Raw genomic sequence first — 14778 nt, forward strand, 5'->3', positions numbered from 1 at the left:
CCAGCTTTCTCTCTTCTTTTTCCCTTGAAGTTCCTGTTTTAAGGCCTAAAGATTTCCATGCTTAGCTTCTAGCATTTATATTGGGGCATTGCCTATACCAGGGTCTTATTGTAATATGTTGCAACAATGTATTAATCACATAATGCTATTGGATAGCACCATTGTTAGCATAGGCAACATTTATAGACCTGAGTTGCCAAGAACACTTGGCTGGCCAGCAATCGTTCAGCTCCCAGAAGCCAACTTCAAGAAGAGCGGAGAAAGTTACAGCTAAAGTCATAAAAGCCCAGGGGAGAAGCCGATGTCCCTTCATAGCGGAGCAATGAATGGGCAGAGACAAGAGCCTAAGATTGGCTTAGCTTGGTCCACGTCAGTTTCCCATTTGCTAAAATGTGCAGACGGACTGGCGAGTTTTACGATCAGCAGTCCTCAGTGAAACCACATTTTGAGTGATATTTCCCAAAGAGGATGTTTGTCTCCTGGAAGATCATGTCCACCACAGCTCTGGGCAAGCTGTCTAACTTATTTGACCTTTAGATAGTTCGAATAATGAAAGAGTTGAGTTAGACGCTCTCTGAGGGTCCTTTCATGCTCAAAGTCTCTAGTTTTGTTGTTGGTTTATATGTACATATAATTTTAGAAATCCATTTCGCGTCCAAGCAAAAAGAAGTGAAACCACGTTGACGTCCTATTTGATGGGGAAACAGGCTCATAAAGCAAATGAAGTGGTCTTAAGCCTCTAGAACATGGAGGGAAAAGAATTAGGATGGGATGGCACATCAACGACATCAATGGAACACTTTAGGATCCCTCTTGGTGTGTCTCACATTAGTGAAGTCAGGTCCATTCAGAAATCAGCGCTGGCCAACCCAATTGGTACAAGCTACTATCAACGAGCCTAGGGCGCTGATAGAATAGCTTTGATGGCTTGAATGTTGGTGATTTGAGATTTATTGTTTTACTGCCTTCTGATCGATGGTGAGACTGTTAATGAATACAGTTATTATCTTTATAATGAGAGATTACTGGAAATCGCAGCTTGGGGAAGGAAATGAATTCACATTGAAGAAGGCTGCTTTTTGGCAGAGATTATTAGGAGATAAAATCCAGCAGGAACTGTTTCTTACCTTCACAGATGCTTGATCCCCAGAGGGGACAGTGGTCAAGTACATCACTTTTCAAGATTTCTCTAAATACATATTTATACCACACAATCAATGAAGTCTAGAAAGCCAAGTTTTATTTTTAATAAGACTTACATTAATTGTAAGTTCCAGGCATCTTTAGCTATCTCCAAGGTCTCATTTGAGTAACTTATCAGTGTAGTACAGAACAACTGAGGACCAAAGGGGAAACCAATCTTTGATTAAGAAATACATGGCTGCCCAAGTCAGAAGTCTTCATATATATGCCAATGAATAAATGTATCCTTTGCAAATAAATATAAATATTAAAGTGATCACTGAAGAATGTCCTACAGCAGTACGAAGCTGGAAATCAAAGGTTGTTAAGAAGAGCTATATCAACATCAGGAACATTACATGGTTATTAAGAAGTAACATTGTGGGCTGGAGAGATGGCTCAGAGGTTAAGAGCACCGACTGCTCTTCCAGAGGTCCTGAGTTCAATTCCCAGCGACCAAATGGTGGCTCACAACCATCTGTAATGAGATCTGATGACCTCTTCTGATGTGTCTGAAGACAGTGGTAGTGTACTCATATACATGAAATAAATAAATAAATCTTTAAAAAAAGAGAGAAGTAACATTGTAACAAAAACAAACAAACAAACAAACAAAAACAGCCAAACCTTCAAATATGTGCATATGCCCTGGAGGCAGCCTGTCTGGTTTGTTCATTCTTGTATGATCTCGGACAATGGTCTTATCTTTACTCAGATATAAAATGGCATGTCTATAGTTTCTGTTCTGTATGCTTGTTAAGTGGATTTAATAAAGAGATGTACACACACACACACACACACACACACACACACACAGGCACCAAAATGTAAATATAAAAACTTTCCTTATTATTTTCTATCCCTAATTTTTGACTGCCTATGTTAATTTGACAACAAAGAAAATATTATATCAAGCTTATTATTTAAAAATTTAAAAATTCCGCTGGTCAGCGGTGGTTCATACCTTTAATTCCAGCATTGTGGAGGCAGAGACAGGTGGATCTTTGAGTTATAGGACAGCCAGGGTTGCATAGATAAACCCTATCTCAAAAACAAAACAAAAATAATGTTTAAAAATTCTAAATTTGTGGTAAAATGCACATGGTTGTTATCCACATTCATGTTAGTGGTGTTAGATACATTAGTTATTACATTTCTGTGGAAACAAGCCTTCTTCATATATATATATATTCATATATATGTGTATATATATATATATACACACACACACAAAATGTGCATGTGTGTGTGCTTGCGCATGTGCTTGCGTGAATGCATTCATGCACAATTGTGTATGTAAATGTCCACGCCCACGTGAGTGCATGCAAAGGTCAGAGGTCGACGTCAAATATCTTCCATCACTGTCTCCTTATGTTTTGAGACCAGGTCTCTTGCTGAACCTGGGGACGGCCATTTTACCTTGACTGCTCGTCATCAGGTCTCCACAAACTGCCTGGTCAGCTATTGCAAAGCTGGGTTAGGGATGAGAGCTGCCACCCAGTTCTTAAAGTGGATGCTGGGCTCTGAACCCAGGTCCTTGGAACTTTTACTGCCCCATCTCCCCAGATCCAGGATGCTTTTCATGGTGCAAAGATAGAAATATGATTCTTTTAATTTCAGAGTTCTTCATTTCTTTTATGCATATGAGCGTTTTGTCTCTCTGTCTGTTTATGCTCCTTAACCGTACCTGGTGTCCATGGAGGTCATGGTGCCTCATGGGTGGGGCCAAACATGTTATCGGCAAGTTGGTTTCTTCTACTTACAATAATGTCTTGTGTTTTATCCGCCTTGTAGCAAAAACAGAAGTTTGTTTCTGTTTAAAACCTGTGTAGCATCCAATGGTATGCACACATAGTGTTGGGCACACACAAGCTATGTATAGGCTGTGTCATGCTCACTGTGTTATACACACTATGCTTTGTTTATCGTTCACCCCTTGCTTGACATTGGGTTTCTATCACCTCTTGGCCATTATAAATAACGACACCAGCACAGCTTTGCAAAGATCAAGACTATTTAAAATAAAGAGCACCAGTCCGAGGAGATGACACGGTGGGTAAGAAGGCTTGCTGTCCAAGTATGATGGCTTGATTTCACAATCCAGTGCCCAAATGAAAAGCCAGGGTGTGTACCTGTGACCTAAGTGGGAGGGACAGAGTCAGGTGGAACATAAGAGCTGACTGCAAGCCTAGCTGAAAGATACTGAGGTGCAGGGGTACTGAGGAACCCCATCTCAGGAGAAGTAGTGATAGGGAAGGACTCCTGCTGTCGGGCCTTTACACACATGTACATGGGTGGCTCATTTGTACATGCATTCATATGCACATACAAAGGCAAATAAATTACACTTAGAGTTTTCTTAAATTCCACAAAGTCTGGGTGAGTGATACAAAACACATATACAGGGGTGACTGGTGACTGGGTCTAGATTTGTTCTTTGGCTCTTTAAGGGTTAAAAGTCAAGTAAATAGGTAATATACTGTTTAACAAGAGCTATTCTTTGTCTTTGATATAGATCAAATGTTTCAGAGGATTCTAGGTTTTAATATATTTTTCGAGGGGAAAAACTCCTAACTAATTAACAAAGAACAGAATATGATAAATACACATTCCCCCTCATTGGGGTGAGCTAGGGGTCAAGCCTACCTTACATTTCATGGCATCAGAGTCTACTTTTTCCCTTGGGCTTTTTCCCTGTCAACAAAAGATGGTTGTTGAAGTCCCAAGTAGGTATCATAGTTGGATTCCAGTCATCAGCAGGAAGGACAGACAGGTGAACAAATCTGTCCTTTAATGGCTTTTTATATTGCTGTCTCCTTGGTTAGAAGTTAATCGTGGGAGCAGTATAAGTTACGGTGAGTAATATGACTATGAAAAAGAATAAAAATGTGATCTTTATTGTTCATAACTCAGAAGCACTGTACAAATTACAGCTTCTCTATTAAGGAAGAAGGGAAGAGCAGAAACTAAAAAATGGCCCGGAGTGGTGGTCTAAGTTTGCACACATTAAGTACCAATTCAGCAGCACACACCCCCAGTTGGCAATGTTGGGCCAAATTCTCTGTCTATAGCAGTGGCTGGAGATTGTGTTTTTCTCTCCTCTGTTGATGTTTACTACAAGGAAGATTGACAGGATGTAGTTAGTGAAGCCTAGACCAACAGGAGAAAGGTATTAGTTTGGTATCCTGATTCCCTGGACTGGTCCTCAGTCTCTTGTCAATTCCTTACTTCTTCAAGGTGGAGCTACAGTTTCTGGTGTCAATAAGGCTTGCAAAGCAAGTTCCAGGTAAAAAGAAGAGTAGGAGGACCCTTGCTCAAAGCAAGTCCCTGACGTGGAACTATTTTAGGGGTTTAAAAAAAAATACAAGTCTTCGGATGACATTAACTTTATTTTGTTTGCCAAACTGGTAGATGCGTGACCTTTCAAGGCACTGATTGAGCTCCCAGGCATTCCAGTGAGCAGACACTGTGTGAGCAGCGCGTCTTTCTAGGTCATTTGTAACGAGGCTCCATTACGCTGGAGGCAAAGGGGAACATGGGGGTTGAAATGGGTCAGGGCCAGGTGGTGAAGAAATAGCATTTATTACCAGTATCGATTCTAATGGAAACAGAGCAATGATTTTATTATTTCAGGCAATAGCTGTTTTTAGACATCTCGGTGTTATTAGTTATCTTAAAGCGTTGCTTTGTCTGTGGATGTGCCATGAAGGATGCAGTACCGAGGGCTACAAGATACGGGAAAATGCTTCTGTGCAAAAGGATCGGGCTCATGATCAAATAATTCAGTTTTAATCATGCTCTTGCCATGGTCCCCACTGCTCCCATCTTTAATAAAACAGTAATTTCTAACGCCTCTGATATTTGGGAGTGACAAGAAATGCTACTGCTATAATCTACAGAACAACTCATGGCTGCCATGGGTCCCAGCCACTCCGAAAGATGAAAAACCAAGCACTCCAGTGGGCAATTTAGAAGTCGGCACAGTCCCTAAACACTGTAGTCTGGTGACCTAAGAATGAATTCACCATTCAACTAGGAACCTCAGTAATGGGAGCGTCCATGATTTTTATGGTGTCATACAACTCATGTATTTAGGACCGGTTCAGTTCCATAAATAGTTGAGTAGCTATTGTGCCAGCTCCGTAACTTTACTTTGCATCACATCTGAAATATCCCATAGCCTTTTCCTGTAATTCCCATGACTCATAATCCAAGAAGGCAGAGCGCCTGTAATGGGAAGTGCCATGTTCAACAGCCAGGAGAAGCCTTCTGCTGGGCTCTGCCTCTATTAAGTCCTGTGGCCTGGCTCCCCATACCTCTTAGCTTTTAGCCTTCTCACCCTTTGACCACAGCGCCTCCTGGGTGTCAGGCAACTGCTCTGCCACTGAGTTAGTCTCACAGCCTAGACCTTTCGCTGTCAAGGTAATGGGGGAGGAGTCCATTGTATGCTCTCTGAGATCTTCAGTGCTTAAACAAAACAAAACAAAACAAAACAAAACAAAACAAAACAAAACATCTTGGCAGTAGCGTCTTCAACTTTTCCCTAGCAAGACTCAGATGGCTATCAATAGAGAGGTTGGGAAATAATAAATTGGCAGGCACAATCCATGCTGCCATCCCAAACCCTTTCAGAGATGTAAAAATGTTACCCTCCGACGTTACCGATATCCAAACTGTTGGCCAGGCCTGCAAAAATAATCTGTCTCCTAAAGAAACACACTCTGGGCTCTTTAATATTTTCCACAGTCTCCAAGTTTCCCTCATCAAACTAGGGCCTTTGTGGGCCGGTCCTTCATCTTCCTCAGTTTGCCCAGGTGGATGCCCTCTGTGAGTGCAGCCCTCTTACACGTAGGGACAATTAGTGTTTGTTGTCACAGTCTCTTCAGTTCGTCTAGGAGAGGTCTGTTTTCTCTGTTGTGGAGAGGACAAGCTGATTTCTGGAAGTAGCTGGGACCTTCTGAGTTGCACACTCAGTGAATTTCTCAGTGGGGATTGGGGCTGCAGTTTGAGGGGTGTGGCACACCTTAAGACATATCTCCTTTTACATGTGTCCACGTTAACTTGCTTGTTGTGTGGAACAAGAATGAGACTTTGTAGATCTGGGCCCAAGCTAGGCCCTAAGTGTGGGCCCCATGGCCTCCTTACCCACAATGTCAAAAGTCAAATCAAACATCCCTACCCCTCTTTTTTCCCCTCCTTTTTGGGCCTTGGATAGATATCACTGTGCTATTTAGTTTAAAAATGGAAGCAAACCTATATGCCTTTCAGTGGAGGTTGTCTCCTTGCCTCTTTCTTTCTTTCTCTCTTTCTTTCTTTCTTTCTTTCTCTCTTTCTTTCTTTCTTTCTTTCTTTCTTTCTTCCTTCCTTCCTTCCTTCCTTCCTTCCCTTCTTTCTTTTTCTCCTCTTTCCACTCCTCCTCTTTCTCCTTCTCTTCCTTCTCATCTTCTTCCTCCTCCTCTTCTTCACTGCCCTCTCTCTTTCCTTCCCCCTGACTGTCTTATTTGACCCTGGAATATCTCAGCTTGCCTTAGGGATCAGTTGGCAGCTGAGAGAGTTTGCTACTCACGAGTAGCAACAATACCAATAGTTGCATGGGAGTTGGAGGAGTTCCCAATAAGGCTTTGCGGATAACCTGCTCTTTCTGAAGTGTGAGTTGGAACACCAGAAGAGCCAAGTTTCCAGAGGCTTCTGTCCACCTTCTCATGCACAACTTCAAGGATGGTGAATAGGTTTCTGGTTTTTCCCTAAGGGGAGAGTCTAGTCACCCATGGTAGAAATGCCACACACATTGAGTCTCACCCCCCTAAAATTAGTCATGCACACTGAGGAGACAGGCTAGAGGAGGCAAGTCAGAGGGACAGACATGCTCTTCCGGTGTTTTGAAGTTTTGTAGTGCACATGTAGCGGAGCCTATAGACATCTGGGGATCACTGGGTCCCCATGGATACAAATGGATACATTTGTCTAGAGACCTCATTGAAGGAGAATCATTTTAGATGGCAGAGACAGTGGTTCCTACCGATTGTACTTTTCTGTGGAAATAATTCTTTTTTAACTTTTAGTTTTAATTTTCTAATTAGTTCTTATGGGAAGTAAAAGCTCTCTCTCTCTCTCTCTCTCTCTCTCTCTCTCTCTCTCTGTGTGTGTGTGTGTGTGCACAGTTTAACATTTCTGTAGGCTTAGGGAATCAGCAAGAGGTTCAACACTTTGACTTTCAAGGCATCTAGCCATGGTGTTATTGGGGGGGGGCATGTAACCACATTGTCTCTTGTCTCTTTTAATTTAAATTTTACACAAAATCTGTTTTGAGAGGGAAATGGAGCGTGCTAAGCTAATGACAGCTTTCCTTTCTCCCACTTGTCCACGTCACGGGGGATGTGGTCCTTATTGTGTAGGGATGTGGGCGACGATGCACTCACTGAAAGAACCCTTCAAATGGCTAGAAAGTGAAAACAAATGATAGTGTGGATGACGGGGGTGGGGTGGGGGCAGGTATATGCGGTGAAGTGTGTCAGAGGACTGAGTGTCAAAGGAGTTTCTCAGCTGCAAATGCTGCCTCAAACTGGTCAGAGACTGGGGAAAAGCTAGGCTTGTCAGGCTTGTCAGCGATTAGAGTTTAGATCCACCAGGCACTTCAGGGACTAACAAGGGGTGGGCACCTGCTGGTTGTTCTTCTGGTGAGAGCATGTGCCCACAGTAGGCTCCAAAGACGGCTAGCTGACCATCGATTCCAAGTACCCTTCACCCTCACCTGGCGCCTTCACGATGTAGTTATAAAAATTCTCTTTTCTAGATTAGCACCCCTTTTGAGTAGAGCCAGCCACTGCTTGGCGGGTGTGTGTGTGTGTGTGTGTGTGTGTGTGTGTGTGTGTGTGTGTGTGTGTGGTGTGGTGGGGGGGTGGCCGAGACTCAGCGGGTACCGGGTGGTCGGTCGAAGGGATCAAAGGCTGAAACTGGGGGACACCAGGGTTGCCTGAGCAAGAAGCGCTGCAGGGTAGCGGGCTGCCACCGCCTGCCCAGTTGGGCGGCCGCCGCGGAGGCGGCCCTGGTGGAGATTAGCAGCGGCGGTCCCTCCCTGGCCCGCGAGTGAATGAATGATTAGTCTAACGCACCTCCCTGTCCCGGGCAGCTCCGGCTGGGAAGGGCGGAGTCTGAGCCACGGATCCTCGCTTTAAGGGAGAAAGGCTCTGGCCGTTATGAGTGCATTAACCGACCCTTTCGGTCGCTCCAACCTCTGTCCTCCCTAATGTCAGGCCCGCAGAGGCATAAGCACAGAGCCTGATCTCCAAGGCCACTCGCCCTTCTGTTCCCCCAGCCTGTGAATCCCCTGCTTTTGCCCGAGGAAGTCAAGGGCTGCGAAAAGTTGAGTGGATCCTCCTGCATTCGATCCGTGGCTCCTTCCGAAGCTGGGGCAGCGGGAGGCGCCGGGTCTTCTGCTCCCGGCGCTAGCGGGTAGTAGCATCCCGGCTGGGGGCGGCTCCTCTGCGCGGGAGGAGGCGGTGCGCCGGGCGCTGGAGACGCGCCTTCCAGGCTCCGGCAGCGCCCCGGGGCCGGTGGCCGCGGCTGGGCGTTCGAGTGCGCCACTGTCGCTCCTGAGCCGGCATAGCTCCAGCGCCGGGATCACAGTCCCTCGTGCGACCCTGCGGATTCCGCACAGAGCCCAGTGCCCCGTTGTGTCCCGCACGGAGCAAGCGCGCCCGCCGGACACCGAGCCCGGGGACCCGGCCGGAGCTGTGCTTGCGGGAGCCGGAGCCCAGCGGGGCTCCAGAGCGGCGAGCGCACTCGGCAGTCGCTGCCGCCGCTCCCCAGATCTCGCCGTCCGCCACCCCTCCTCCCGGCCCAGATCTGGCGCGGAGGGGCTGACGGCTAACCCGCTGCGAGCAACTCCCTTAGAAAAAAGCCGCCGCATTGGCCGAGGCTGGCCGCAGGACCCCTCCTCCCGGGGCGCCCCCACTCCTCCCCCGCCGCTCCGGGCGCCCGCCTCCCTCAGCCGACTGTCTCCCGGCACGCCGGCCCACAGCCCTTTTGACTGCGAGCAGCGGCCGCCGAGCAGAGGCGGCGACGCGGGACCTGCAGTCGCCCGGGATTCCCTCCAGGTGACGATGCTCTGGTTCTCCGGCGTCAGGGCTCTGGCTGAGCGTCCTTGCCGACGCTCGCCTGGGATTACCTGCTGCGTCTTGCTGCTGCTCAATTGCTCCGGGGTCCCCATGTCTCTGGCTTCCTCCTTCCTGACAGGTAGGGGGGTGGGGGCGGGAGGGATCAGTCCTCCGGGACGCTGGGGTGGTTTCTTGGGAGAAGAGGTACTGGCAGACACCGGGATGAGAGGGCGAGGAGCGCGCACCTTGCCTGTCCCTCGCGGGCGGTGGGGATGCGGAGAAGCCCAGAGAAAAGGGATGGGAAGGCTGTGAAGAGGTAGAGTGATGGGGGGGGGGCTGATAGATTGCTACCTTTGGTAGAGTGATTATAGACACCCTGCTATATGAAGTTGGAAAATTCCTTGATTTGTGTTTAATCTTTTCCCCCAACCCTTGCTTTAATCTTAACCACTCCCGTGCAATTAAGGAAAAAGACCGCGCCGTTTCCCGCACATCCTCTTTTCTCACACCATAGGATTCCAAGAAATCCACTGTGCTAGGCAGCATTTTTAAAGCATGGCTTTCCAGACCTCGGCTGTAAAGAAACGATCGCATTTTTAAAGGTCACTAATAGCGTGATATAATAATTATACATTTTCAGGCAGGTGAAGACCTCGGTTTCTATTTTGAAGGACATGCTTTACTGACACCTGGTGCAGAAAAGAGAATATTTCTAAGAGGAAAGAGATTGCATTTCAAAAAGTGATTGCATTTCGACCCACAACAGTTGGCAGATCCACCTGAAAGGCCCGTTCTTTGACACGGTCCTGAATTTCGTTCAAATTTAAAATCTTCCTCAATGTCTAGTTTGGGGTGTGAGTCCGGGCATAGCTGGAATGTCTTCCAGAGCACTAGAGGCATTAAATATGTGCTTAAACCAACTGAAAACAGAAAACCTATCTATATGCTGAAGTATTGATTTAAAAAAAAACAAGTTAAATAAAACTATTTGAGATAGATTTGGGAAGATTTGTTTGTGGTGCATTTGAAACACTATATATTTCCAATTACTAGCCTAGCCTAGGAAGGTAAGGTTTCAGAATAATGCCACTAAGCAAGATTTAAATTTAAAAGCATTTTCATCTTCATTTCAGGGTCTGTTGCAAAATGTGAAAATGAAGGGGAGGTCCTCCAAATTCCATTTATCACAGACAACCCTTGCATAATGTGTGTGTGCTCGGTAAGTGTACGGGTCAGGTAAAAATAAACTTAACTGCTGACTTGGGCAAGGTACATTTGTCAAACATGACAGAATAGCTGTCTCAAAATTGGTTTTGGTCATTACCTAATTGCACGTTGCTTATGCCTCAAATTTAGTTGAATCTCCTAGTCTTATGGATTTGGGCAATTCCTAATATCTCATCAGGCTGAGAATTCGTATTGTTGTACGAATCACTATTGTACATGTACACTCAAGATGGACTTTGTAGGGGATTGTTTGGGGAAAGCTGACGTTTGGAATGCCTGCTGCCACAATGGAGTCATAGATACCACGACCACTCAACTTTCTACACTGGTTCTATCCTCCCAGCCAAGCAGGGAATACTGAACAGCATTTTAGATACAGAGGTCAAGGATAAGATATGGGAGGAGGGGGGGGAGGGCTGCCCTAAAGGACAAGCCTAGGACAAGATGTCGTCTTGGATCGATTTCTTGAATTTCTTGGCCTGCTGTGGCTTGAGCTCCGTTAAACAATCTTCTTTTCTGATCAGGAAGCACAGGTCAGGAAGAAGGATCCCTCCTTAATGGAGAGTGGCACTTGGCTGTGAGATGCTTGGTACTGGCAGTAGAGTCAAGCAGATCGGTTTGGTTCAAGTTCTTTTAGCTTCAGCTACTGATAATTCAGATAAATAGCTGCCCGGAGAAGATGAAGTTATACTAAGAAGACTTTCTGAGGGACATATAGCTCTACAAAGATAAATGCTTCTGCCGAAGAGGGCTCTACATGCTGATTACTTTTGGCAAGGCTTGGTTCAAGTCACGCATCATAAAGTCCAGTTGGAAGTGCTTTAAGGCCTTCAAGGGCAGATTTCCGAAGGGATGTTAGCTTGTTATCCCAATCAGCATACAGAACTACGGGGTGACTGTCTCTATTCAGACAAAAGTCACGCTATCTCTGTGTAAGGGACTCATACTCCTTTGTCACAAGAGCTGAGGTCAACGTTAAGAAGTGATAAATGGTTCTGTGCTCGCATCAGATGATTATCAGGCTCTGGGCTAAAGAAATCAACAGGAGCAAATAAAAATGGTTTCCATTGGCTGGGACGATAGGCTCATAATAAAAGTGCTCTTTTGTGTCTGTGAGCTGCTATGTTAACCATCCTCACTAAAGAACTTGCTGGAAATAAGTTCTGAGTTTAAACTTTGACTCAGTCACGGATTCACAAGTGGGGCGTGTGAATGTAGGCTTCCCTTTGGTTTATCTGTACAGTGTGACTAAGTAGTTTTATTCCATTCTTAATGTTTAAGCAGAAATGATCCCCAAGCGATATTTAAATTATGCTGAGAGCTCTACATGCACACGGTTATTTTTCTCTTTGGTGATATTACTGTTTGTGAAGTTTAAGTGTGTATTTTGAATTTTGTGCAATGTTGCCAAGTAATATTACGAAATGCTCCCCACGTAACATTTTCTCTTTCTAGAATTCCTAGCCCCATGGTAGATAGCGTCTTCTTTCTTTCGATGTGGAGACTTAGTAATATGGAAATTGATATCAGAGTTATTTGTTATACACTGTCTAAAAATATCAGTTAGGTTCTTAAGGGCAGAAAGAACATTTAGAGGCATCAGTAAAGGACAAATTTATCAAGCTTGTCAGTCTTTCTTGGGATCCTGGCAGTGGTTTTCACTCATTCTTCCTTCGACCTCCTCCCTCACCTAAATCTCCCACTGATATCTTACCATGACCTTGGCAGGCCTTTAGAATGATGGCCCCACATTCCCAGTGTAAAACTGAGTAAGACCAGGTAGTGGTCATTTCTCTCTGTATCCACCCTTGTAAGTTGCTAGGGAGCCTGAAGTACTCCATGAATTTCTTGCAAGAAACATACCAGGAGGGTGCTTGGTATTTTTTTGCGCTTAGGTTGGAAAAGAGATATGTTTAGTAAGTTGATAGCATTTACAAGCAAACCTTTCCAAAACATTGTTTATTTGCCAAGCAGTTTTCTAAGCCTGCATTATTTAAGTCAATCCCCATAAAAATCCTTTGAGGGTTTTCAGCCCTTTTTGAAGATGAGCTTTAAGAAATTAAGTAGCTTGTGAAAGGCATACTTTATCTGCACACCAGTTGCTATTTTATTTATGAAAATTACTGGGCTGGCTGACACTTGGGTCTGAGACAGACAGGGCTGTCTGTCTGTCTCTGGAGCACACACTCATACTTAGGAGAGGTGGACTACTTGTGAAGCCAAGGAATGAGAAAAATGGAGAAAGGAGAAAGCCTGTTGAAATTTCTGTACCTTCTGGCCTTCCTTGAGTGGTTTTGTTTTGTTCCTTTGAGCTATTCAGAGCTCAGTTAGTTAGAAGCTGTTAGTCACACTGCATGAGAGGAAAAACCTTTATGATTTCAGCAGGGAGCATTGGGCTTGGGTGAGGTTTACATATGAATATTGGAAGATATGTGGTAGTTTAACTCAATTTTGGATTAGGGACACAGGGATGTTTAGTTTGGGCTGGTCCAGCTTTTTTGGAATAAAGTAGTTAAGGCTGGGCGTAAGCACATATCTTATTTCATAACATGTATTTTAAAAAAATAACCTTCAATGTATGCTTAAAAAAGACTGAAAGAAGTCAAAGGTGGAGGGAGTCAGTGGTACAAAGTCCCGAGTGAGAGAAATTGCAGTGTCAGAACCTGAAAAACTCCAGGGAGTCTATGCAGCCTGATTTAACTTTTAAGGTCCGGAGTAGCTGAGACACAGACTGCATAAACACACTTCTGTAGAGACTCTGTGGACAGCACTGAGAGCAGTGGCCTTAGCGATCAGAAATGCATCATTTCAGCCCCATTTATCAGATAGTTGCACAGGCCCGAGCATCCTGCCGCACCGAGAACAATCCATGGAATCTTTTCTAAAAGTGGGCGGGCCCTGTGTCTTTAGAGGGGATATGACATAGTGACGCTGGGCTCTGGGTCTAGATAGGCAATTTACATTTAAAAAGTGTGTGCTTTATTGTTAGTGGAAAGCACAGCAGATGTTTTCTCACCTTGGAGTCATTAATGGGACTGAGGAAGCTCACACTGTGTTGTTCCATGATAATCCCCCCTACTAGAGGTGGTTTTCCAACAATGCCCAGGACAACACATATGTGGCTGTCCTGCAACTCTCTGCCCCACGGTCACCTCCAAACCCATCAAGTACAGGAGGAGGGGGTGCCCACTCTGTCTTCTCCCACCTCACTGCAGCTGCGGAAGTGGTAGGAGCCAATGAGTTCCGCCCAGGACTGGAAACCTGAGATAACTTTGGAGGCTGGGACACCGAAAGCCAGAAGTCAGGGCTTAGCTTGGCGTACATTTTGTTCAGCAAAAAACATTATTCCTGAGGTTGACATTTCCTCTTTTAAATCCAGAGGTGCAATGCAGAAATGGGCCGTCCCTCATAAAAAGCCATGCGAGTTCCCTGTTCAAGAAGCAGGCCCCACCTATCTTGGAGCTGACTGAACAGCTTAACAGAGCAGACCTTGTCTGCTGTCCTCCACTTTCGTAATCACAGAAATCCTCTATCACCCAGGAGCGGCTCCAGCCTCTCTACTGCCGTGGCATTTGGAGATTGAGCTCTACAAAATCCCCGTTTCCTACGGCTCGCACTGCAACTGCTTGGAGTAGGGACAGCATCTATCAGAGCTCATATCAAATCCTGGGTTGCAGTAGGATTTGAACCCCGGACTAGTGAGTGTATGCCAGAATGGACAGTAGTCTTTGAGACAGAGATGTTGGGCTTCATGCGTGTTTGTACATGTAGACCTGGAAACTTTTCTCAAGAAGATGTCTCCTGTCATTTCAGAAGTGATCCAGTTTACTTACTTATATCTATTGCTGTTGCCTTTTAGGGAATGTCGGTTGACTGCCCTCCAGGACAACGGTTCTGAGGAAATGTTACTTAGATGGCTGTGTCGCCATGGTTTTGAGGCCAAACTGGGACATGAAATCAATGTACAGTCTAGTTAGGCCGTCTGCTTCTGCTAGTGGATCACCTCAGGGAGTCTTGTCCACTGCGTGGGGGGCTCCGTGTGGGAGGAGTCAGGATGGATTTTGACCTGGTAGCACAAATCTGTCTTGGAGTTTGGAGAACCTTCCAAGGATAGATGTGACTGTTGGCTGTCATCTTCTGGTTTGGGGGAAGGGGTTTAGTTTAGGAATCCCAGGAGCCTGGTTTCAAGTCTCACTGATGTTGACAGTAAGACAGTAATGTCCGCCTCTCCAAATCTGTTTCCTCACAGTGTCTAGCCTGTGCAATCACTGTG

At 45.5% G+C, this 14778-nt stretch overlaps 1 protein-coding gene across 1 annotated transcript in view; it reads left to right on the forward strand.

The window, feature by feature from the left end:
- Positions 1–8562: 8562 nt before the first annotated feature.
- Positions 8563–14778, forward strand: part of Bmper (BMP binding endothelial regulator) — a 245062-nt gene continuing 238846 nt past the window's right edge. The window contains exons 1-2 of the mRNA XM_032909288.1: positions 8563–9417; positions 10412–10497. Of these exons, the coding sequence (XP_032765179.1) occupies positions 9285–9417; positions 10412–10497 (219 nt within the window). The 5' untranslated portion in view covers positions 8563–9284. The remainder of the gene's footprint in view (positions 9418–10411; positions 10498–14778) is intronic.

The sequence above is a fragment of the Rattus rattus genome, chromosome 8, assembly GCF_011064425.1.
Source record: "Rattus rattus isolate New Zealand chromosome 8, Rrattus_CSIRO_v1, whole genome shotgun sequence".
NCBI classification, from domain to species: Eukaryota; Metazoa; Chordata; class Mammalia; order Rodentia; family Muridae; genus Rattus; species Rattus rattus.